Genomic DNA, 26,322 nt, shown 5'->3' with positions numbered 1-26,322 from the left:
TACCCACTAGGCTCCCTGATAGATTGTCAGTAACTTGGCCTGAAGGAGATGAATTATTGCCAAATGAAATTAGGCCTGCTGGAACCCCTATCGGTATGTGTTTGGTTTCTTCCTTCTTTCCATTTGTTTTTTCCTTAATACTGAAAGAAAGGCTTTTCTTGTGCCTCACATTTCTAATATGCAAAAGACCATGAAAAATTAAAATACAGCTTGAAGATCTAGCAGATTCATTAGATTCTTTGGGTGTAACTAAGACACTCTCACTTTAAACTTTGGACTAACAGGTGCATTAAGGATTGAAATACTGAATAAAAAAGGGGAAGCAATGCAAAAGCTTCCAGGAACAAGTCATGGAGGGTCAAAGAAACTTCTGGTTGAGCTCAAAGTTATATTACATTGTAAGTATACAAACTAATTTGGATCTTTAATATTGTCCTTAAGTGTGTAATACAGATTTTAATATCTTTGTACAGTTATTGATGACCTAGCAATCTGATAGGCACATTGGATTTTAAAGTTAGGAATTTTAAGCATGTTATGAATAATTTGAATTTTTTAATGATAATATTCTGAAGGGTTTTTAAAAACACTTTATTCTGAATTTTCTCATGTAGGTAACCATGACCTAAAATAAAGATATGGTGTGTATCTGTATAGGAGTTTTTACTGAATAGGAATTTAGATAATCTTTAAGATGCCCCTCCTTAAGTAGAAAATACTACGGATCTGAACCTGTGGGCCAAGAGTATTTGGTTTACATAATAAGCTTTACCCACTCTTTGGTAGAGAGAAAGGAATTGGGTATTAATGCACATCTTGAATCACCTTGTTAACTTTTTTGTCCATTGTTTTTGTTTTGACTGCCTAAACATACTTTTACTTTTATTTTTTAAATTTTATTTATTGATTTTTAGAGAGAGGAAGGGAGGGAGAGAGAGACAGGCAGAGACAGACATCAGTTTTTTGTTCTTATTCATGCATTCATTGGTTGATCTTGAACGTGCCTGGGCCTGGAATCAAACCTACAATCTTGGCATATTGGGATGACGCTCTAACCAACTGAGCTGCCCACCTAGGGCTGATCACTTTAGACTTTTAATAATTTGTTCTGTCACTATATACTTGTGTGTCTAGTCCATGTATTCTGGAGATACAGTATTTTATTGAATGCATTTCTTTCCAACTCTATTTTTTAACTTAAAAATATATTTTTATGTGGCAATACATATATGTATGTATAATATAAGTGTACCATCTTAACCATTTTTGAATGTACAGTTTAGTGGCATTAAATGTATTCACATTGTTGTACAACCATTACCACTATCTATCTTCAGTACTTTTTCATCATCCCAGCGTGAAATTCTATGGTAACAGTTTTCCATTACTCCTTCCCCCCCATCCCTTGTTCCACTTCCTGTCTCTGTGAATTCGACTGTTTCAGATGTCTCATATAAATGGAATCATGCATGTTTGTTCTTGCATGTAGCATATTTCACTTAGCATAATCTCTTCAAATTCCATCTATGTTGTCACATGTGTCAGAATTTATTTTTTAATTGTTGTCCAAGTACAGTTTTCTGCCTTTTACCCCCATCCCAGCCGACCCCCCCAGCCCTCCCCACCTCCCTCCAGTTTCCAGCCCCCCTTGTTTTTGTCTATGTGTCCTTTATACTTGTTCCTGTAAACCCTTCCCTTTTTCCTCTGAAACTGCCTCCCCTCTCCCCTCTGGATACTGTCAGCCTGTTCTCTATTTCAGTGTCTTTGGTTATATTTTGCTTGTTTGGTTGTTTTATTGATTAGGTTCCTGTTAAAGGTGAGATTGTATGGTATCTGGCTTTCACTGTCTGGCGTATTTCCCTTATCATAATGCTTTCCAGTTCCATCCATGCTGTCACAAAGGGTAGGAGCTCCTTCTTTCTTTCTGCTGCGTAGAATTCCATTGTGTAAATGTACCATAGTTTTTTGATCCATTCATTTACTGATGGGCACCTAAGTTGCTTCCAGCCCTTGGCTATTGTAAATTGTGCTGCTATGAACATTGGGGTGCAGAGGTTCTTTTGGGTTGGTGTTTCAGGGGTTTTATTATAGAATTTCCTTTTTAAGGTTAAGTAATATTCCATTGTATGTATACGAGGTCTGTCCAGAAGGTATCCAGTCATGTAATATAAAAAATAGAGACATTTACTGAAGAAGGTACAAGGTACAAGAAACATTGTACATAGGACAATAATGCCTCAGTCCCCTTCAAAGTAGGCACCTTAGGGCCTCACACAGTTCTCCCAATCTCTATCAGTTGCACTGTCATCTTTTCCTGAATCTCATCAGTGGTCTGAAATCTCTTCCCTTACAAAGGTGATTTTAGTTTTGGGAAAAGCCAGAAGTTGCAGGGTGCCAAATCTGGGCTGTAGGTGAGCTGAGTCACCTGGGTGACTTGATTTTTCACCAAAAGACTCTGCACAAGATATGATACATGAGTGGGTTTGCTGTCATGATGAAGCTGCCAATCACCAGTTGCCCATAGCTGTGGCCTTCTGAATCAGTGTTTATGCTCAATACAAAATTTGATGCAAATTTGTTGCTCTACTTAGTCAGGCTTTTTTAATGTGACAGCCATGCCATACAGTACATGTGCTCGCTCAGTGGTGTATACCACCCCCACTGACAGTGAAGTCATCATTGCTCACACATGCACACTCTAGTCCACTCTCCTTGGCTTCCAGGATACATCAGTGTCAGGCATTTGTTGTAGTACTGGTTTGGTGTTAACAAACTCCTTAAGCTTTTTCTTGTCTGGGAAGCTCCTTATTTCTTCTTCTTTGATTTTAAATGATAGCCTAACTGGGTAAAGTAGCTTTGGTTGTAGGTCCATCCTTTTCATCACCTTGAATGTTTCATGCTACTCCTTCTGAAATGTTTCTGTTGAGTAATCAGATGCCAGTCTAATGGATGCTCCCTTGTAGATAACTACCTGCTTTTCGCTTGTGGCTTTTAGGATTCTCTCCTTGTCCTTAAACCTTGTTATTTTATTTATGATGTGTTTCAATGTAGGCCTCTTTGGGTCCAACTTGTTTAGGATTTTCTGAGCTTCCTAGACTTGAGTGACTTTTTCCTTTAGATTAGGGAATTTTTTGGTCCTTGTTTCTTCAGATATGTTCTCTATCCCTTGCTCACTCTCTTCTCCTTTTGGTATTTCCATGATGTGGATGTTGTTACATTTCATGTTATCCAAAATGTTTCTTATGTTCTCATTTTTTTAAATGCTTTTTTTTTTTTTTTTGCTGCTCTGCTTGGGGTTTTTTTTTTTTCTACCTGGTCTTCCAAAATACTGATTCAGTTCTCTGCTTCATCTGACCTACTCTTTATTCCTTCCAGTGTTTTATATATCTCAAATATTGCATTCCTTATTTCTGACTGGTTCTTTTTTTATGGTTTCTGTATCTTTTTTCATGCTATAGAGTATCCTTACAATCATTACTCTGAACTCTCTATCTGATAAATTGCTTGCCTTCGTTTCATTTACATCTTCTGGAGAATTCTCTTATTCTTTCATTAGGGTCTCTCTTTGTCTACCCATTTGGGCTGCTGCTTTGTATTTTCCACCTTAGATGTTAAACTGAACCAATCAGCTGTTATTCTAATCAAGCTGTGATCAGCAGTCCCACTTAAGCACCATAGGGTGGAGCAGAGTAATCCCAGCATGCAGGGCTGTTGCTTCCCCTCAGTGTGATGCCATTTGGAGTGGAGTGCTGTGCCTGAGAAAGATGGCTTCTGCAGTGTGGGGAATGACTTAGCACAAGGATCCTTGTAGCTGTTCCTTCATTCTCTCTGCAGAGCCACCAGCCCCTGACTCTCCTCTAGTCTACTCTGCCCTCCCTCTGTTGCAGCCCAGGGTAAGTGGCTGCAAATGAAATTTTGTACATTGGTCCTTTAAGGGGCCCTCTGCATCTTCAGCTATCTCTCTTTGGTAGACAGAAACCCTGCTGCTTTTCACAGCTGGATGTTATCTGGGCTTCTTTGCAGCTTTGCTGCTGTAGGCTAGGGAGCCCAACTTGGAGTTTAGATCCCAATCTTCTCAGGAGAAAACCCCCAGCTGCTGAAATATCTCTCCAGAACTTCAGCTGCTGTCTTTGGGAGCCCAGCTAGCCCTGGTGCGCCTCTGAACTCCCAACCAGTCACATTATGGTGAAGTGGTTTCTTCTCTCTGTTTGTGGTTATAAACCTTCCCTCCAGCAAGTGTTATTTTGGATGGTTTCTCTACAGTTTAGTTATGAATATCAATACTTCTTAGCTGATCGGCCTGACTCAGTGGGTTGGGCATTGTCCAGCAAAGTGCAGGGTCACCTGTTTGTTTCCTTGTCAGGGCACATACCTGAGTTACAGGCCAGATCCCCAGTTGGGGGCATGTGAGAGGCAACCAATCAATGTTTTCCCTCTCACATCAACGTTTACCTTTTTCCCTCTCTTGCCCTTTCTAAAAATAAATAGATAAAATCTTTAAAAAAATTTTTAAGTACTTTATAGCTAATCTATATTTCTTAGGTTCATACATCAAGAGACACATGATGTCTAATTGTTCCGTTTTTAATGCTGATGGGTCTTTTAATTGGCTTGGCTAATATGATTATAAAGCTCACCTTTTACTCATCATGTAATGGTTTCATCCATTAATGATTTCTGCTTGAACTAGTTACTTGGTATACATAAAGGTGATATTTTTTTTCTCTTGATTCATTCCTTCCTAATTTATTATTCAGAATTCATCTGTGAAGAAATTTCCTCTATCAGTTAGGGCCATTGGTTTACTCTGAAATACAGCTTTATAGAAAAGATAGCATAAAGGCTTAATTTGTTTTCTTTAATTGCAAATTACCAGTCAGGAATTGTGCTGTACAGTAATGCCAGTGAATGATTTTTGTTTGTGGTTGTGTTTTTGTGAATTTATGGGGATTTATATATTTAACACGGTTTTATATATTTAACATGGGATTTTATATACTTAATATATATATTCATTCATTTTGATGTGCTTTCATGTTGACTACTCTGACATCTTAATATATCCCTTTTTGTCTTTAATACACCCTTTTTTGTTTGTGGTTCAGGCTGCCCTAGAATCTTGCACATGTTCTACCCTAGACCTAGATTCAGCCACTATTTCTGGTTTCTTTCGATGAGGAATACTATTTAGAGGCCACAGTCTGTTAGGATTGCTCATTGCCACTGGGTGAAATTGCATCTGAGCATTTTCAATTGATATCTCCATCTGAATATTTTTGAGAAAAAAAAACTGAATTCATATTGATATCTTTGGTTTTTGTTTAATACTTTGATTTTAGGCCTTCATTTCTTTCATGTTGAAATTCTTTTTTTAATGATAGGGAGGTTCTTATTTATTTTTTAGTTGTTTTAATTATTTATTTGTTTTCTTGTTTATGCTATTACATTTGTCCCAATTTTCCCTCTTTCTTCCCCATCCACCAAGCCCACCCTCCACTTCCATAGTCAGTCCCCATACCATTGTCCATGTCCATGGGTTCTTCATATATGTTCTTTGACTACTTCACTTTTTTTCAATCAGTCCCAACCTCTCTCTTTCCATCTTACAGCTGCCAGTCTATTTCATGATTCTGTGCCTCTGGATCTATTTAGCTCACTTGTTTATTTTGTTCATTAGATTCCTCTTATAAGCGAAACCATATGGTATTTGTCTTTCACCAACTGGCTTGTTTTGCTTAGCATAATAGTCTCCAGTTCCATCCATGCTGTCACAAATAGGTAGGCATTCCTTTGTTTCCTCTGCTGTATAGTGTTTCATTGTCTAAATGTATCACAGTTTTTTAATCCGTTCATCTTAGGCTGTTTCCAAATTACGGCTATTGTAAATAGTGCTGCTATGAACATAGTGGGTTGTAAATTCTTTTGAATGGGTGTTTCAGGATTCTTAGGGTATAGTCCCCATAGTGGAATTGCTGGGTCAAAAGGCAGTTCCATTTTTAATTTTTTGAGGTAACTCCATACTGTTTTGCACAGTGGCTGCACCAGTCTGCATTCCCACCAGTAGTGCCCCAGGGTTCCATTTTGTCCACATCCTTCCCAGCACTTGTTGTTTGTTGATTTATTAATGATAGACATTTTGGCAGGTGTGAGATCATATCTCATTGTGGTTTTAATTTGCATCTCTCTTAATGGCTAGTGATGTTGAACATTTTCATGTCTGTAGGCCATCTGTATGTCCTCCTTGGAGAAGTGTTTATTCAGGTCTTTGTCCATTACAACATTAGAAATTACTTATTTTCTTGATCCCACAATATACTTAAATAGTTTCAGAATAATAATATTATTACTACTAATAAGACTATTGAATTGAGTTTGATTTCTTTGCAACTGTTTGTACTTAAAATATATCTCTCTGTATAAATTGTAAAAACAATTCTAATGTCACTCAAAATAACCTTTTTAATGTCATATTATCTACATGACATTTTAGCTTTGTTTATGAATTGCTTTATTTTAATTGTTTTTTAAATATTTAGATTATTAGTGTAATTCTGAAGTCAGAAATAATATGGGATATTTCATGGAAGTGATGTTATTCCTCTGGTGTTTTCTTCTTCCTTCTTTAGGTAGTAACTTTGTTAGATTTTGGCTTATCTTTCCTGTTTTTCCTGTTATAACTATAAGCAAGAACCAATATATTTATATTTCTTTCCCTTCCTTACAAAAAAGATAGACTATTTTATTTATATAAATGTTTTTACTCCTTGCTTTTTTTCTTTTAACAGATCTCTAGAGCTTAGAGATTATTCTATATAAATAGAAAATGCTCTTTTAGTATTAAAAAAAACTTTTGAGGAAAATAAATTTATTCAAAGAAATTTAATATTAATCAAAATATATTAATAACAATATATCTCTGTATTCTTTTGATTGCCCTATTTAAGCTTATTTACAGGTAATTTTTAACCATTGAAATAAAGGAATTTAGTGAACTAAATTAGTAAATTTTTACATGTTATTCATGCGTGGTGATAGCTTTAGATCTTTCAATGTTTCAAAATAAGTTTTTTAAGTTACAGCATAAAAGAAATATTTGATGCTGTTGTTACATTTTATATTCATGTTCTATATTCAGTTTCACAAGTATAAATCCTTGTTTTTTTTTATTAAGCTTCAAGTGGAAATAAAGAAATCATTTCACATATTAGTCAACATGGAGGAAAATGGCCTTACTGGTTTAAAAAAATGGGTGAGTTACTCTGAATATTAAAAACTATTTCAATATTATGCCATGGAGAAGATTTATAATATCTTCTTAATTTTTCCAGAAAATATTCAGAAGTTGGGGAATTATACATTGAAATTACAAGTCGTATTGAATGAAAGTAATGCAGACACTTATGCTGGAAGACCACTACCATCTAAAGCAATTAAATTTTCTGTTAAAGGTAAACAAAACACTAATACATAACTATATGCTAAAGGTAGCATTTTAAATGAAGAAAGAATAGATAATTTAGTAAAAGATGTTCAAGCAATTGTGTAACCATTTTGATCTTATTCTTCCGGACAATTATATTTCTTCTAAATTTTGAAGACATCATTGTTTTCTAACTTTCATTGTTGCTGGTAAAGTCTAAAGCTACTCTGATTCCTGACCTTTGTATGTGATCCCCTCTTTCCCAACACCCATATATTTGGTGAATCTGGGTTTTTTTGGTCTTAATTTCTGAAATTTTAAATTCTAAGAATTTTCCTTGAGTTACTTTGATATCCTACTCTGTTTTTCTACAACATCTGATATTAGATGCTGGACCTCTTGACTGATGTACTGGTATTCTTTTTTTCTAGTTTACATCTCTCAGTTATAATTTTCTACTCTGTGGGAGATTCTCTTAACATGATGTTCTAAACTCTGTATTAAGTTATGTTTTTTTAATATATTTTATTGATTATGCTATTACAGTTATCCCATTTTCCCCCTCCCACCCACATTCCCCCACTTTAGTTCATGACCATGTGTTGTACCTATAAGTTCTTTGGCTTCTACATTTCCTATACTATTCTTACCCTTCCCCTTTCTATTTTCTACCTACCATCTATGCTACTTATTCTCTGTACCTTTTTCCCCTCTCTCCCCCTCCCACTCCCCTGCCAATAACCCTCCATATGATCTCCATTTCTGTGGTTCTCTTCCTGTTGTAGTTGTTTGCTTGGTCTACTTTTATTTTTGTTTTAGGTGTGGTTGTTAATAACTGTGAGATTGCTGTCATTTTACTCTTCATATTTTTTATCTTCTTTTTCTTAGATAAGTTCCTTTAACATTTCATATAATAAGGGCTTGGTGATGATGAACTCCTTTAACTTGACCTTATCTGAGAAGCACTTTACTTGCTCCTCCATTCTAAATGAAAGCTTTGCTGGATAGAGCAATCTTGGATGTAGGTCCTTGCCTTTCATGATTTGAAATACTTTTTTCCAGCCCCTTCTTGCCTATAAGGTCTCTTTTGAGAAATCAGCTGACAGTCTTATGGGAACTCCTTTGTAGGTAACTGTCTTCTTTTCTCTTTCTGCTTCTAAGATTCTCTCCTTATTTTTAATCTTGGCTAATGTAATTCTGATGTGCCTTGGTGTGTACCTCCTTGGGTCCAACTCTTTGGGACTCTCTGAGCTTTTTGGACTTCCCAGAAGTCTATTTCCTTTGCCATATTGGGGAAGTTCTTCTTCATTATTTGTTCAAATAAGTTTTCAATTTGTTGCACTTCCTTTTCTCCTTCTGGTACCCCTATAAATTGGATGTTGGAATGTTTAAAAATGTCCTGGAGGTTCCTAAGCCTATGCTCATTTCTTTGAATTCTTGTTTCTTCATTCGTTTCTGGTTGAATGCTCCCTTCTTCCTTCTGGTCCATGCCATTGAGTTGTGTCCCAGTTTCTTTCCCATTACTATTGGTTCCCTGTACATTTTCCTTTATTTCACTTAGCATAGCCTTCATTTTTTCATCTAATTGTGACCAAATTCAACCAATTCTGTGAGCCTCCTGATCACCAGTGTTTTGAACCATGCATCTGATAGGTTGGCTATCTCTTCGTTGCTTAGTTATATTTTTTCTGGAGCTTTGATCTGTTCTTTCATTTGGGCAATTGTTTTTTTGTCTCGGTGGGCCTGTTACGTAGTAAGAGACAGAGCCTTAGGTGTTCGTCAGGGTGGGTCAGTGCAGTCACTGTGTTGTGATGCTGTATGTGGGGCAGGGGTCCCAGCGGGAACAATGGCACCTGCTCTGCTCTCTGCCAGATTTCAGTCACTTTCCCCACTTGCCACCAGCAAATTGGACCCTTCTGCTGCTGATTTTCACGTGGGTGGGCTTGTATACGTTGTAGGACCCTGTGGGTCTCTCCAAAGAACTTTCCTGTTAGTCTGGGAGTTTCTCCTGCTGCCACCTCAACCCCTACAGGTGTTTTCCATCTGTAGTTTCAGGTTTTACTTCCCCACATAGTCTGTCCGACTCCCCGGTTGTTTCTCCCAGTTTATCTGTGGACAAATGTGGGACCACCCAGTCTACAATCCACCACCTCGCTGGGTCTACCAGCCGCCACCTTGCCTGCCCCGGCTCTCCAGCCACAGCCTTGCCACAGGTCCTCTCTGCCCAGTTGCCTGTCTCTACCCCTCCTGCCAGTCTGGATGAATGTGTCTTTAACTCCTTGGTTGTTGGACCTCCATACAGTTCTGTTTTCTATCGGTTCTGGTTGTTTTTTGTTTTTAAATTGTTTGTTTTTCTTTTGGTTGTGCAAGGAGGCACAGTGTGTCTGTCTACCTATTCCTCCATCTTGGCTGGAAGTCTCTGTATTGAGGGTTTTTTTCCCTGCTATGATTTTTTTAGTTTCAAAGACAATTTATTCCCTTTTAATATATCCTCTTCCTAGCTCATGGATTCAGTATCTTTATTAATTCTCTGTGTATATTAGTAACAGTGGTGGTTTTTCTTGAAGCTTTTTAAAAAATTTATTGACTTTTAGAGACAGAGAGGAAGGGAGGGAGGTAGGGCGGCAGAGAGAAACATCAGTTCGTTGTTACACTTATTTATGCATTCATTGGTTGATTCTTGTATGTGCCCTGATTGGAGATCAAACTCAAAACCTTGGTTTATCCGGTCACACTGTAGCCAATTGTACTACCTAGCCAGGGCTTCTCAAAGCTTTTAAACTTTCTTTATTTGTAGTTTGTTTTCCTCCATGTTGATTTTTTGTGTGTGTGTTTACTTTGGGTCTTTCATATTAAATACTCTCTTACATGACTGCTCACATTTGAGGATAGGACATTTGAAAACTTTTACTTGAGCAGATGATACGGACATTTTTAGGTTTTTCTGTCTTTATTCAGATTCCCCAGAGTGGAGCCTTGCAGTGTCTTTCTAGGAGGGTAAACACTTGGCTGCCAACGTTTTGGAAGCCATGCTGGGGAAGGGTTGTTGTTGAAGGATTTCACAGTTAGTAAATAATCTTTTACTTATTTTCCTATTTTCAGTAACTTAGGACACTTTCGGTAGTGGTATTGCCCTCACTTTTTTTTTTTTTTTTTTTAATCTTCCCCAGACGGTGTCTTCCCCATCTATTGCCAGGGCTGAGGGAGGCAGTCAACTGGCTCTGTGTATTGAGGGGTGGGGATCTATGAAACTGTTTCTTAGACTTCATCAGGTCTTCCTTTTTTATTTCACTTTCACTCCAACTTGATACAACCATTCCTGAGACTTTGGGTGTCCTATAGAGTGAATTAGATTGTTCTCTGCTTACTTTTCTATGATTGAGGATTTGAGGTTCTTGGGTCTTCCTACAACAATAAGTCAGTGACACTTAACTATTCATTCTCCAGCTTTCAAATTTGGTAACTGTTGTCTTTTTTTCTTTGTTGTTTTATTGTTTATGCCATTACAGTTGTCCCAATTTTTCCACCTTCACCCTCCTCTGCCTAGCCCACCCCCGCCCACTTCCATAGTCAGTCCCACACAGTTGTTGTTGGGTCCTTCATATATGTTCTTTGACTACTCCCTTCACCTTCTTTTAAACAGTCCCCACCTTCCTCCTCCCCTCTTACAGCTGTCAGTCTCTTCCATGATTCTGTACCTCTGGTTCTATCTTGCTAATTAGTTTATTTTGTTCATTAGATTCCTCTAACTAACTGACATAAGCCAGTTGGTAAAAGGCAAATAGCATATGATCTAACTTATAAGAGAATTTGTATTTCTAGTAGTTTAACAGAGATGGCTGAAACTGTTAGACCAGAGACAATTTTTTAAGAACACCTGGTTTAGAGGAGGCTTTACGTATTCTGGGTTTTAATCCTGTGTTGAATGTGTTGCAAATATTTTCTCAAATAGGATTTTTAACTTTGTTTATTGTATCTAATGAGATACTTTAAACTTCACCAAATAAATATTTTTATACCTATTATGTGTTTAATAATGTTTTGCCTTATCTGTCTTATGATATGGTTATAAGCATATTCCTTATTATATTATAATCTCATTCTAGAATTTTACTTTTGTATATGATATGAGATAGAGATCTGACTTTATTATTTTCCCAAGTGGATTATAAATTTGTGTAATTTTTTGTACAAATTTAAAATGCCATCTTTATCATCATTTAATTTCCCATATATAAATGAGTCTGTTTCTGACCTACAATGAATTTTCTTACCAGTGAATTTTATTTTTACTTTTTGTTTTTAAAGAGGGTAAACCAGAGAAATTTTCATTTGGTCTTCTGGATCCTCCTTTTCGTATTGGAGTTCCATTCAATATCCCTCTGGAGTTTCAGGATGAATTTGGTCATGCTACTCAACTAATAAATGATATTCAGCCAGTTCTTGAAGCAAGGTAATTTGAAAGATCAATTTGTATTTGACTTTCCATAGTTGCTAAGCATTAACTCTCTTTTCTGTTTTCCCCTTAAATATTTTGCATGTGATTACCTTCAGTGTTATTATTAAAATGTGTAGGTTTTTATGATATCTGGGGGATTTATTTACCCCCAACCTATATCATCTGTGACTGTGGGGTCATGTATAAATTGACCTGCTAAAGTTTATGTTTTGACTGAATTACTGTTAATGTTGTTTAGGTAATCCTGATAGCTCTTTTTTACTCTGTTTCTTTTGGCAAGTATGATATGTCTCCAGGTAATTCATTGTTAATTATAACATGTTTATTTTGTTGTTGTTTGCTTATAAGCTATGGCCATTTAAACTGAAAGATACTGCCTAATAGATTTTTAACTTAATGCAATTTATTTTGGTTTGTTTTAAAATCTATAACAATAAAGTATATGCTTTCCATGCAAATTTGAGTCCTTCCTTAGACTTTTACTTAATAGTCCTTTAGAGTGATGTGATTGGCTTATACGAGGAAATAGCTCTTAGAAACTTAACAGTGTGTCCAGTGATGTCATTAAGGAGGTTCAATATTTTCCATTACTTCTTTTTGTGGTGCCTAGGAAGTTCTTGATCAGTTTAAAGAGCATGAGCATGATGGTTGGATTTCATTTTTCCATTGGCTGCCATATTTGTCTTTCTGGACCCACTTTTTCTGTATGCTTTCTTTTGTTGTCTGTATCTGTTTTTTCCTTGTGCTATAATCCTTTCCTCTTTCATCATTTGAACATGTACTATATTCTAGGCATTTGCTAACTGGAGATATAGAAGTGAATAAAGACATTGTATTTGCCTTCTAGAAGCTCATAGATTAGTGAAGATAATTTTAGTGTCTAGATGTATATACCATGGTTAAGTTGCTAAAAAGCAATACATAGGTATAAAAAATATTCTAAATGAATTTTTTAGTTTTATATTCTCTTAGTTTGCAAAAGTGATTTCTGTCTTTTGACATCTCGCATTCATTTGAATGTGAAGCAGTAATGGAAGTAAAAGAGTTGAATACAGTTGACCCTTGAATAGCATGATGAGTTGCTGGCTCCTGCACTATCAAAAATTCACATTTAACTTCTCACTCCCCCAAAACTTAACTGAGTCTCACCAATAACAGTCAATTAAAACATATTATGAATATCATATGTATTATTACTCTATTCTTTCCAAAAAGTAAGCTTGAGAAAAGAAAGTGTTAAAATCATAAGGAAGATAAAATTACATTTATAGTATTTATTTTTAAAAATCTGCACATAAGTGGAACTGCACAGTTGAAGCCCATGTTATTCAAGGGGGTTAAGTGTACTTAAACACATTTATTCAAAAATAAAACACTAAAAAGAATCCCATCTAGTCATGAATGGAAAATATTAGTGCATTAGTTAACAGCTATAACCGGTTATAACTTCCATCTTATCCTTAAAAAAATTTTTTTATGATTGATTTTAGAGAGAGGGGAAAGAAGTGGAAGGTGGAAGAGACAGATGGATTTGTTGTTCCACTTATTTATACATTCACTGGTTGATTCTTGTATGTGCCCTGACCGGCATTTGAACCCACAACCTTGGCATGCGGGGATGACAGTCTAACCAACTGAGCTATCAAGCCAGGGATCCATTTTATTCTTGATAGGATATTCTTACATATGAAGTCTCTGTCACATATATGTTGATATTTAAGATTTTGGACTTTTAAAAAAATTTTGGTGGCATGGCTCTGTGAATTTATCTTTAAAACGTATGGCCATTATCTCAGTGGGTTTCCTGCAGAGTTTGTTTGTTTGTTTGTTTGGGGGGTTTTTTGGTGTTAATTTATATTTTTAAAAATTATTCACATATATTGCCTAAAGAATCAAACTTTTAATAAAGCTTGTTATAAAAAAGAGTACTTCCTCTTCCTTGTGCCCTCTTTACTGACCCATAATCCACATCTCAAGAAGCGAACCATTGTCAACTTTTGCACTTAAATCTTTTAGTAACGAAAAATATTTATTTCTAAGTTACTTTATATTGCTGCTTCTTGATTTCTTTTTTTTGTAGTTTTAAACATCTGTTGATGTATGGTTATGGAAGATGAGAACGTAACTCTCTTGATACCACTTCTATCACAAACAAGCCTTTTTTCCCATTCCTTCTTTCTTCAGTAAAGTTATATTCTGTCTTGATCAGTATTTAGTGTTTATTTTATTATAGGTATATATAAATGCTAGTCACTTTATTGTTCAACTTTGTTCTTGTTATACTTTTTCTTTGCTAAGTGTATTACAAATTACTCCCTAAGTTTTCTGCCAGTTGTCTGGTCTCTTAAGATGTTTAGATGTATAGATAATCTATCAGTTTCATATTCTTGGAGACATCTCTCTTGGAACTTGTGTTCCAATCTAGATCAGTTGTTTTTAGGCTTATTAACAGCTATGATCTGTAACCTTAGACAAAGAAAGTAATTTTGTTTTTGAATAAACATTAAGGTAGAATGTGATACTCATCATAGGCAATTTGATAGAGATTGCAGAGACAGTAGGAAATCTTACTCTCAGTATCATTAAAACAGTATTCATATTTTCAAGATAAATTGCTAAGTATCTTTATGTCTGGATGTAGGGTTTGAAATTTGGAAACAGCCAACTGTAAGTTAGGCCCAAGAAATGGGGAGACAGGACTTTGTCTTCTTTAATAATTACACTTTAGAGAGATGGCTCTGAGGTTTCTGAGGAAATATTCCTGAATTGTGAACCTGTGAAGTAGATTATTTTATTTAGCATTTAACCTTTCATGGGTTCCCCATCTTTTAGAAAAGAATCCCATGTCCTTCTCCTTTTGCTGAAGCACATCCTTCACTAGTTTCCTAAGAAAGGGTACATAGGGAATAAAATTATTGCTCTGAAAATGTCTTTATTCTACCCTGATACTTGATTTATTTTTTAATTTAATTTTATTGTAGTTGTTCAAGTACAGTTTTCTGCCTTTTACCCCCATCCCAACCGCCCCCCCCATGATCCTTGATTTAATGAATTGAAAAGTGGACACTGTTTCCTGTCAAAATTAGGAAAGCGTTGCTCCATTTCTGCTTTTGAGTTTTCACTGTTGCTGATAAATTTAAACTTGGTTAATTTGCCTTTTTATTTTTCCTATGTATTGTGTCTGGATGCTTATAGGATTTACTTTTTTATTCTTAACAGGGCAAAATTTTATAGCAATCCATGTCTGTATAGATCTCTTCATTATTTGAAGTACTCAGTTGGCCAAAAAGTCCTTTTTTTTTCCATAAAATGAAAGGCACAGTTTTTATTTTTTCCAATAACTTTATTTATTTGGATATTTTGAGTATGTCAGCTCTCTCCCACTTGTTATAACATTGATTGTTCTCAAGTAATGTCTTGATTTGATCGCTATCAACTTTAACTGGTCTACCCCACTGGAGCATCATCCAGCAAGAAATCACAAAACTTCACAAGCCCCTTTTGACACATTTGATCAATTATAGCACCTTCTCTGTACACTGCACAAATGTGTTTTTTTTTTATTTTCGTGTTTCAGTTGCATTTTTACCTTTCTTGAAATAATAAAACAACATGCTAAAAATGTGTATTTTCTTCTATCTTCAGTACTATAATGGCAACAAAAAATTAACCAATTTTGATAAGATTTTTAAAAATGCATGCTGATGTGACAGCTGTCACAGTACAGTCTAACAAAATTGTTTGGAATGAAGTTAAAGACAACTAAGCACTACTAGAATCATCTTATGGAGAAAAAACAAACAGAACTTCTTGGCCAACCCAGTACTTCATTCTCTACCTTTTCATTACTGTTTTGTCTTTCTGGGATCCATATTTATTTGATATTGAACATTCCAGACTAGTTCTCTGATTTTCTTAATTTTTTATTTGTCTTAATCTTTTTGTTTTCTTAATTTTTTCTTAATCTGCTTTAGCTTCTGACAGATTTTTCTTAGCTTTATAACTTTTCCATTGAGTTTTTCCTTTCTGCAATACTTTAGTTTCCAAGAGTTCTTCCTGGTTTTCTGAATGTTCTTTTGTAGATCTTTTTTTTGTTGATAAATAATGGGTAGGTTTTTTTTTTTAAATATATATAAAACTTCACCCACATAAATAATCTCTGTTTTCTCCAAGTTAGTTATTTTATGTTGGTTTTTCATTTCTTTCCTTCATATATCTTTCTTTCAGGTAACATTGATCATCTGCTTATAATTGATTGGAGAACAAAACTGCAGATAGGACACTCAGCATGTAGGAGATGCTGTTGACCATGAACTCTGCTGTAGGATGATCTGTCTGTAACACTTTCTTGGAGAGAAATACTATTGTCAGTATCTTTAGGTCTTTTTTTCTTGGGCTGGGCTATTTCCTTGAAGAAAAATCTTTAATTTCTTGCCTGGAAGGGAATAGTTTGGCTCTCCAGGTTAACCCATCCAATAACAAGGCTGGGGATAAGTATGGGTATGGGGAAGTCTCAACATCTATATACATTTATTCAGGATTACCTCTTAAGACTGTTTCTTTTAGTATTTTACCCTCTCTTTCACCTTATATGCTTTCCCTTGATTCAGAGAGTGTCTGCTTTAGCCATTTTCAGATAATAACTTTTTAGCCATCTGCCAGAGACGGGAGATCTGAGGATATAAAGTTGCATGTTTTTTTAATTTATCTAGTTATCTCTTTATTTTGCCTTTCTCTTTTGACCTCACTTTTAGAAATACTTAGTACCTCTAAAAGTGAATACCTGAGTAGTACCTGGGAATACCTTGATTTCCAGCTTTTTCTGGTGCTGTTTCAGGGTTTAGGTTTTTTTGTTTGTTGGGGAGGGGGGCGCGTTGAGACTACTAGGTCATTTACTACTGTCTGTCCTGTGTTTTAGAAAGTTTTCTCCTTTTCTTCCTTTCCTCATCATCTTTAACAGTAAATTAAAGAACTCTTTCCCCTGGCTGGTGTAGCTCAGTGGATTGTGGGTCAGCCTGTGAACCAAGTGTCACTGGTTTGATTCCCAGTCAAGACACCCAGATTGTGGGCCAGGTCCCCAGTAGAGGGCACTCAAGAGGCAACCACACATTAATGTTTCTCTCCCTCTCTTTCTCCCTCCCTTCCCCTCTCTCTAAAAATAAATTTTAAAAAAGAAAATAAATAAAAAACCTCTCTTTTTGTCTTATTTCTGAGGTTTTATGAGATAGCGAAAATAGCTGTATGCCTTTAATACGCCATTTCCCCCTCAGGAGTCTTTTGTATACTGTTTTACATCTTTCCCCCTCCCCAAAAAAGCATGTTGTTTAATTTTTACAATTCATTCAAAAATACTTGTAAATACTTAAATTTCATTCTTCAGAAAAATTAGGCTTTTTCTTTTTTTTTTTTTTAATTTTAATTTTTTTTTTCAGTTACAGTTGTCCCGCCTTTTTCCCCAAATGAGGCTTTTTCTGTATCACACTATGCTTTTCCTTTTTTCTTCACCTTACCCTTGACAGAGTAAAAGGTTTTCACTGTAAGGATCTCCACATGTTCAAAGGTGATTTAGGAATCAAATTGCCCATGGCAGTAAGTTAGGGATCTCAGTGTATATTCTTACAAGATTACAACCTTACAAGGCTGTACTTCATTTTTTGGACACCGTCTATATTTGCCATTCAGTTTAATAGGTGGCAAAAATCCTCTAAAATCCCATTGAGTGAAAGATTTGCAAGAATCTATGGCAGAGTCTGAAGAAATGTTCAAACCTGGCCTAGTTGGATATTTTTTTCTCCAGGACTGTATGCATGGTTAGCATTTGCTTATTTCCTACTTTGTATCTTTACTATTTCAATGTATGAAGTTTTACATTTTATAGTATATATATCATTTGCAGTGTTTGGCTTACCGGTATCACTTATTAAGATTTGTTGGATCATTTTTCTGTGGAAAAGAAATTCATATGAATTTGCTTTTCTGTTCAGTTATTTTTTCCTATTTTTAAAAATACAATTTTATTTTTAAAAAACGGATTAAACATGCTAATGGCATATGAGAAAATAAACCACTTTTGCCGCTTATTTGTAGGTAATGGAGGGGAAGTTACAAACTAATTTATTTTTTTTCCAGTGGTTTATCTTTAAAATATGAAGAAATAACCAAGGGACCGAATTGTGTAATTCGAGGTGTTACAGCTAAGGGCCTTGTAAACTCTTGTCAAGGCAAGGTAAGCATTGTACATAAATGTTATAGTACCAGTTATTATGTAGTAAAAATGAAATTGTAAATTTAAAATTGAAGAACCTATTTATGTAACAGGGTGACTGTGATGTTGGATTTTTAGGAATTAATCAGGATCATGTCACCTGACTTACTTACCATTTATATCTCTAAGAAAAATCAGCATGTGTGCTACTGTTGACTAAATATTTTCAACTGTATTATCTTTATTTCAGTCTTTTCACATTCAAAGCTATTTTTTCAATAGTTATCCAGTACTATATCATTTCTTTTTAAAAGACATTTTTTAATTACAGTGTACTTTTAATATTATTTTGTATTGGTTTCAGGTGTACAGCATAAGGGTTGACAATCACAGACTTTATAAAGTGTTCACCCAATGTTTCTAGTACCCACTCTTCTCTTTCTATCCTTTTTGTATTCTTAGTAACAAGTATATGAGAAATTTTAGCTCACTTCTATAAACATATTGGGTTAGGTATTTGGATAAAGGAAAGTGTCTTGGAAGGGATAAGGTTGGGGAATGTAAAGCCATAAACTCCAATCAGATAATTTTTTAATTAGGTATGTAAAGCAACTAATAGATTTATATGACTAAAGGAAACACTATGGATAATAAATTAAGTAATCTTACTTTTTTTCACTGTATCATTACCTTCAATATATTATTTAAATTTTTTCCTCTCAAAATGATGTTTAAAATAGAACATGTGAATTTAAGTACTGTTTACTGTACTTCAGTATATAATCAAATCAAAGATAAAGTTTTGTACATCTTTTTGAATTCAGACTTTTTCGAACTAAGAATTTGAATTCATGGGAAGTTTGCATATTATGAGATAAACTTACCAAAAACATTTCTAGATTGTAAAAAACTTTTTATTTTGCAATAACATTATGTTTATAGAAGTTAGAAACATAGTACGCAGAGTTCACATACACTCTTCACCCAGCTTCCTTTATGAACATCTTATATAACCATCCTATATTTATCCACACTAAGAAATGAACATTGATACACTATTCTCAACAACACCATGGACTATATTTACATTTGTTTCACTAGTGTGTTTTTTTCCCCTACTCCTGGATCTAATCCAGTATACTATGTTGTATTTGGAGATTTTTAGATTTTTTTTCACTTGACTATTTTCCCATATTTTTTATAATGTCCATCCTGATTTTGGTCATCATTCATGGTTATGCCTTATAAATCTGAAGAAACTGTTGTCTGTAAAGAAGCAATGTCAATATTTTTACCTCCATCCCTTACATACATGTATATAATCTCAGTCAATTACAAAATTGCTAAGTAGATTTTGTTAATGGTATGAAAATAAAAAGCAAAATGAATCAAAATTGAGGTAATAAAATACTTCAGTATTTACATAATACTTGGACTTGATTAATTTATTTCTACAGAATTTTAATCTGAAGGTTATTCTTCCGGGTTTAAAAGAAGACTCACAGATTTTGAAAATTAGATTACTACCAGGTAATTTTAAGAAATATACCTAATACTTACCTTTTAAATAAAATCCTTATGGTAATATATGATACAAATATAAAGGTGAAGTATCTTTGGGTTTGATTATGGTGTAAGTTTTGAAAATACATATGAATGTATAACATAGCACTGACAGAAATGGTCAATTAAGAAACAGGAAGCCCTGGCTGGCGTAGTTCAGTGGATTGAGCACGGGCTGCGAACCAAAGCATGGCAGGTTCAATTCCCAGTCAGGGCACATGCCTGGGTTGCAGGCTACGGCCCCCAGTAACCGCACATTGATGTTTCTCTCTCTCTCTCTCTCTCTCTCTCTCTCCCTCTCTTCCCTCTTTAAAAATAAATTAATAAAATCTTAAAAAAAAAAAAAAACAGGAAAACACGAGGAAGACATTAAGTGAAGTTATAAAAATAACCTTGGGAGAAAAAAGTGAATGTTGAAAATGTATTTGGGAACTGTTTTTAGGGCTATACTTATTAGACTTATATTAGGACTAGATCAGTCCTTTACCTTTTTTTATTTCATATTTCTTATTATAAGAAGAAAATTATTTCGTATTTTAAGAAGGTTTCTCATCTATTTATGTTGTTAATTTGATAATGACACCAATTTGAAAATGAAGTTACATTAAAGTTACATTGGGTAGAAAAATACTAATTTGAGAGGTGGTCTATTTTAGAGCTTCAAAGAGTAGACTCTGGACTCAGTCCTTTTGCATTTGAATCTAAGCTGACATTAATGAGATAGGTAAAGGTCTATGTGTCAGTTTCTTCATGTGTAAAATAAGAATATTTATTTTCAGAGTTGTGAGGATTAAATGAATTAACATAGGCAATCCTCACTTTGCACAGTTCTGTGGTAATTAAATGGAGGACACAGTTCTAGTATGCATGAATTATTAACACAGTATTGCTCAAAGTGAGAACTGCATGAGCTTGTAAAATGCCTAGAACACTGCTTGGGATGTAAGTTTCAGCTCTGATATTAACAGTACTATGACTACATCTTTATCCATATATGATCTTTTGTACCAGTTTTAAGTGAAAAGAAACTTATTAGCTATTTTTTTTTCAAAAATTTCCTTCAAGCATGAATTGATAAGGTGTAAAAATTGGCATATTAGTAAAAGTATAATTAAAAATCACTACATATTAATAAATACTTATGCTATTATTTTAGAGGTTGGCTAGAAATATGTATTAGAGTAGTGAAATTCTTAATAACCGAATGGTTTTGGTATTTTTTTGGAATTTGAGAGGGAAAGGGATAAAGTAGGAAGTAGCACAGTATAGTGATTAGTGATCAACAGGTTTCAAATTTTAAACCAAAACTTAAACTTGAGTCTGCTGCTCACTAGCCATTTGACAAGATACTTTATCTCTTTGGGTCTCAGTTTACACATCTATAAAATGGGGACAGTAATATTAACTTCTTTATTAAGATCATTGTGAGGGTTATATGAGAATAGTACTTAATAAAAACTTAACATATTGCCTGGCATGTAGTAAAAAATAAATATTACTATTTATAAATATTATAAAGTATTTCTAGTAATTGTTCTTCTTTGTGTACTTACACTACCAGCATTAAACATAAGTTGAATTTTAAAATATTAGTGTTTATAAAGCACATCAAGTCATCTTGTTGCAGAAGTGTAAACCCTCTTTTTTTAATCTTCGAGGAAGTTTGCATTGCAATTTGCATATGATAGCAAAGTAGTGGGCAATCTAACAAATTGTCTGATTATATCATTACATGAACTGATCTTTTAAACATTATTACACAAAACAGACATCTAGTTACACATCCCTGAGAAATCAGTCATTGTATAAAGTTCAAGTTAGTAAATAAAAAAGTAGTTTAATAAACTTTTACTTTTCTTGAATACTTTTTTCCTGGATCTTCTAAAGACTTTACATAAATACGTGATTTCTAGCATGAGTTATCATTGTGTTGTAGCTTTTTACATAAAACTAAGTCTAGACATCAAACATTTTGACATAATTGAGACAACCCTGATCATATATAGAATCTATGCATTTGGGGGACAGAAATGATAAAACATGGATATTCCTTAGTTTTTTTTCTCAGCATTATTTATAAAATATTAAAACTTGAAATATTAAAAATTGTTTCTTTTGCTATTTCAGTATTTCAGTCTTACAAACTTGAATCTATATTTCATTATTTAATTTCTTTGTAGGTCCCCCTCATCGATTGAAAGTGAAACCTGATTCTGAAATTTTAGTTATAGAAAATGGAACAGCTTTCCCATTTCAGGTAGAAGTTTTGGATGAATCAGACAACATAACAGCACAACCAAAATTGGTTGTTCATTGTAAGGTAAGCTGTTGTAAGTTAAAAAGTATGTAGATTTTATTTTGAGTCCCATTGTAGTAAATGGAAATGACTATATCTTTCAGCTGCTTTATAGTAAGCCTTCTATATTATCTAGGTCTTTAACAATTATTCCATGGAGAAATTTGTGGGATATCCCATTGCCAATAGTTTTCAGGATCCCTAAGCCAGTAAAGATGCCAGCTATGCCAAGTTTCATAAAGAAGTTATGAACTAAAGATTCCTCGCACCTCATTTCAGATGAAGTATTTAATTTATGAATAGAGTGGTGGAAATGTCCTTCAGGATTGGGGATAGATGGATAAATGAAGATGACTAAAACCACAAAAAGGAAAGGAAAACTCCAATAGTTTATAAAGTAGAAAAGAAAGAATAGTTGTTGAGGAAGTTAGATTTTCTTCCAAAACAGATAAATTTTACTTAAAAGTACAGAAAATGAACTCTTTTCATTCAGAAATTTGCAAGAGGATTAGTGAATTCTGCTTAGAATTCTCTAACTTATAGCCAGAAATAGCTGTAGTGAAGTACTTAAAAATTTAAATAACCATTATTTCACAATAATCAGTTACATTAATGAAGTTTTACTTTATTTTTTATGCTTCTAATAGTTTTCAGGTGCTCCTAACCTTCCTCTCTACACTGTGGATTGCAGTAGTTCCGGAACCAGTATTTTATCAGGATCTGCAATTCAAGTTCAAAATATCAAAAAAGACCAGACGCTTAAAGCTAAAATCGAAATACCTGTAAGTTATTGTTATTCATTGGAATTATATTGCCTCTTCATACAAATACTCTTTAAGAGGATTATAATAAATTCTGTAATATTATTTGACTTTAAAAAATGAGGTATTTGCATTTCTTTTAGCCAAAGGGGAAAAGAGGCGGCATGATGTGGTATAGTGAATAATTTAACATTTTATATCAAATATTAGTAATTTTCTTGATGAAATATTTTATATCTGAAACATTGATTTACATATTCCTAAAATTGATTTGTTCTTATGTAAAAATTTGATATTTCTGGGTCAGTTTTTTTATAGTTTATACTTGTTTCTTAGATAGTTTGGTAAATATTTCCACTTAAACTAACACTGAAGAACTATAAGCATTTAATTTGTATGTATAATTTAAAAAATAAACAATGGTTTTTATTTAGTATTTTCATATAGATTTATATGTTAATGTGGCAGTAGGATACTTTTTATTGGATATACATCGTGGCTGAAGGTGAAGCCAGTGGGATATAAACAATTGATCCCCTAAGGTTTCTGAATGGCTAACAACTACTTAAGTAAAATACTTAAATGTGATTTCTTTGTAGTTGATAGTAGATGGTGAATAACCTAATTCCAGTTGACTGATGTTTTCCTACTTAATTATATATCAAATAACATCTAGAGTCTCAAAAGGGTAAAAGACAGCTTTTATTGTTTGTAATTAGAATGAGATGACTTTAATTATTTTTTCAAACTGGTTGTTTTTGATAATCTTCAGATATTTGTTATGCATTTTCCCATTTCAATAATATAGCCAAAATATTTTGAGCATACTATTGTGCAAAAGACCAGGAAGAAAATATTTGGATTTAGGGAAGAATCTGGGCTTGGAAGCAAAAGTAACAAATTATTAGGTATTATGTAAATAATACAGGGCAGCAACATAGAGAAGACCTGAGAATCCAGGTCAGTTAAGACAAAGACCAAAGTATATCATTTAATATGCAGTTAGAAAATGGTATCCAAGGGTATTGACTCTTGAGTTTGAGTCAGGCAAATAGTTTATGTACATGGTGGAGGGTGGATTATTTATCTGATACTCATTGAAGTAGGAATTTTGAATATGTCATTTATGTGGATGGACTTGGATAGAAATGACTGTAACTGAAGAGGAAAGAGGCATGTGCTAAGGAAGAGTGTAGGGGTGTTTTAGGTTTAGCTTACTTTGAATTTTGTTTATTTTGTGGAACACAATATTCCTAGATTATGAAATAATGATGTAATAGTTAATCTCATATGCCTAAAATCAATTTATACAGGTTAACCCAGCTCATCTGTACTGATCTGTGGAACACAGATGTGCCCATAATAAATTATAAATATGCCAACTCAGTCTTCAAGATGTTTAGAGTCTTTATCTAGCTTTAAGCAAACTTGTCCACTTAACCTCAATGTATAATGAATTGAAAAAGCATTAGTGTAAGGGAGAAAACTGTACTTGAACAATGATTAAGATTAAAAAAATAGAAAAAAAAGAAAAAGCATTAGTGTAACCTTAATACCATTAAATAATGTACTTTACAGCAATTATTTGACCCTAATATTATGGAAAGTTTTGGATTTTTTACACCTTTATTCTTATTAATGAATGTTAGTCTCCACATTCATGTCATGTGATTAAAATTTTAAAAGTTTGGGGAATTTTTAAGTAAATTTACAAATAAAAGGGAGGGATTCCTTTTAAGTCCAAACCTGCCAATTTTTTGGTCTTAAAGTGGTCACTATCTTTATAACTTAGTGGTATAAAATATGGAAGTATTAATAGTATAGTACACTATTAATTATAAAACCTATGAATGTTTACAGTATATAAGATGATCTTCTATAATATTGGAATAAATTTTTCACCAGTGTAATAAAACATTTACCATTAAAGCCAAAAACTATGTTTTTAAAAATTATAGATGTCACTCAGTTATATTGGTTTCTTTCTCTTCCTAGAGTTGTAAAGATGTGGCACCTGTGGAGAAAACTATTAAGTTGCTTCCCAGTAGCCATGTTGCAAGATTACAGATATTCAGTGTGGAAGGACAAAAGGCAATCCAGATCAAACATCAGGACGAGGTTAATTGGATAGCAGGCGATGTTATGCATAATCTCATTTTTCAAATGTATGATGAAGGAGAAAGAGAAATCCATGTAACTTCAGCTTTAGCAGAGAAAATTAAAGTAAGTATCTCAAAAAAATTAGTTATTTTTAAAGATTTTGTTTATTTTATGCTTAGAAAACTCTGAGACTTTTCATAGGGAACCTCTATGAAGAACTATATCACAGAGAAATAATACTATTTTTTAAAATTCCAGGCTAAATAATAATTTTTTACTAGTACTAAATTGAAACATGAATGATTCATTTGTGACAAATGATTTTAACACTTAAACCAAATTCCAGTCTTTGGCATGTTGTTTAGTTGTCACTGCTTGACCACCTGTATTTCTGTATCCACAATCAAGGTCACCATCTTACCAAAGCATTCTATTTATAGCTATTCTGAAGACAGTAAATAAAAGGTCTAGTAAAGGTAAAAAATGAAACAGTATTGTTAATTATAGAGTCCCGATTTGGCCATTTGAAATTGGTATACCACTTGCTAAAAACATTAGCCTTAGAAAAGAGTTTGGTTGGTTCTCGGTAGGTGTAGGTGGTTCTTGCCAATCTGCTGTCATTTTAATGTGTACCTAGATAGGGTAACTCTATATGTTGAAACTTCTCATGTAACAGAAAACCAAATCAAAATGATTAGATTGTTTTCACATAAAGTACATTGCTCTAGCATTCTTGATTGAAAGGATAGTGGACAATTTATGTTTGCTTTTTTAAAAGTACAGTCAGTTCAGCTGTAATGAAACACATAAATTCCTAAAAATCATTGTACTATGTAAAATAGTGCAATGAAAATCACAGGGCTTATGGGGAAAATGAGAATTATAATATTCAAACCTCATCAGTCATCCATTTAAAAATAAATATAGGAAATTAATAAAACAGTACCCAAAACAGTAGCAGTAACCTTTTAATTGATTAAGAAGGCCATGGACGCCATAAAAATACATCAGCTTACTTTTGGAAGTGGGTGAAGGATGTGTTGCAACTTGTGAACTACCATGAGGTGGTAGAAATGCCACTAGATGTGAACATGTGGCTCAGTACGCATAAATAGCTAGATGTTAGGTGTTTGAGGTGTATTATTTTGTATGTTCCTGCATGGCTTGGTTCAACTGGGTACAGTTTTGTGTGTTCAACTATTGTAAAGTAAAATTTGTTTTATACTCAAATTTTTCCCTATTTTAATTTCATTCAAACAAATTTGCAGTTTCAAACCAATTATTATAGCAGAACAAACTATACTTTCCTCCTTGACATTCATAGAGAAAAAAACTCCTCAAATTTCGTGTGAGAAATTAATTTTCCAAAACTCCAGTTTTCTTTAAGGCAGAGATAAACACCCCCCCCCCCCACCCCCAGTCTCTGGAAAGGCAACATCTGTGGACCCTTATGTTATGGATTCCAATTAACTAAAAATTTGGACACTTGCTATTTGTGAGATAGGGTATACAATTTAC

The 26,322-nt window shown here is 33.9% G+C and overlaps 1 protein-coding gene across 1 annotated transcript in view; it reads left to right on the top strand.

Moving 5' to 3' along the window:
- SMCHD1 (structural maintenance of chromosomes flexible hinge domain containing 1) overlaps positions 1 to 26,322 on the top strand; it is a 143,484-nt gene that overhangs the window by 42,321 nt on the left and 74,841 nt on the right. The window contains exons 16-25 of the mRNA XM_045849828.1: positions 11 to 93; positions 285 to 398; positions 7,172 to 7,249; positions 7,329 to 7,448; positions 11,729 to 11,873; positions 18,009 to 18,105; positions 19,542 to 19,614; positions 21,828 to 21,967; positions 22,591 to 22,725; positions 24,700 to 24,927. Of these exons, the coding sequence (XP_045705784.1) occupies positions 11 to 93; positions 285 to 398; positions 7,172 to 7,249; positions 7,329 to 7,448; positions 11,729 to 11,873; positions 18,009 to 18,105; positions 19,542 to 19,614; positions 21,828 to 21,967; positions 22,591 to 22,725; positions 24,700 to 24,927 (1,213 nt within the window). The remainder of the gene's footprint in view (positions 1 to 10; positions 94 to 284; positions 399 to 7,171; positions 7,250 to 7,328; positions 7,449 to 11,728; positions 11,874 to 18,008; positions 18,106 to 19,541; positions 19,615 to 21,827; positions 21,968 to 22,590; positions 22,726 to 24,699; positions 24,928 to 26,322) is intronic.

Source organism: Phyllostomus hastatus, unplaced genomic scaffold, assembly GCF_019186645.2.
Source record: "Phyllostomus hastatus isolate PE091 unplaced genomic scaffold, TTU_PhHast_1.1 phas_contig_80, whole genome shotgun sequence".
NCBI classification, from domain to species: Eukaryota; Metazoa; Chordata; class Mammalia; order Chiroptera; family Phyllostomidae; genus Phyllostomus; species Phyllostomus hastatus.
Note: the sequence above shows the minus strand (reverse complement) of the source record. Positions and strands in the feature narration are given on the sequence as shown.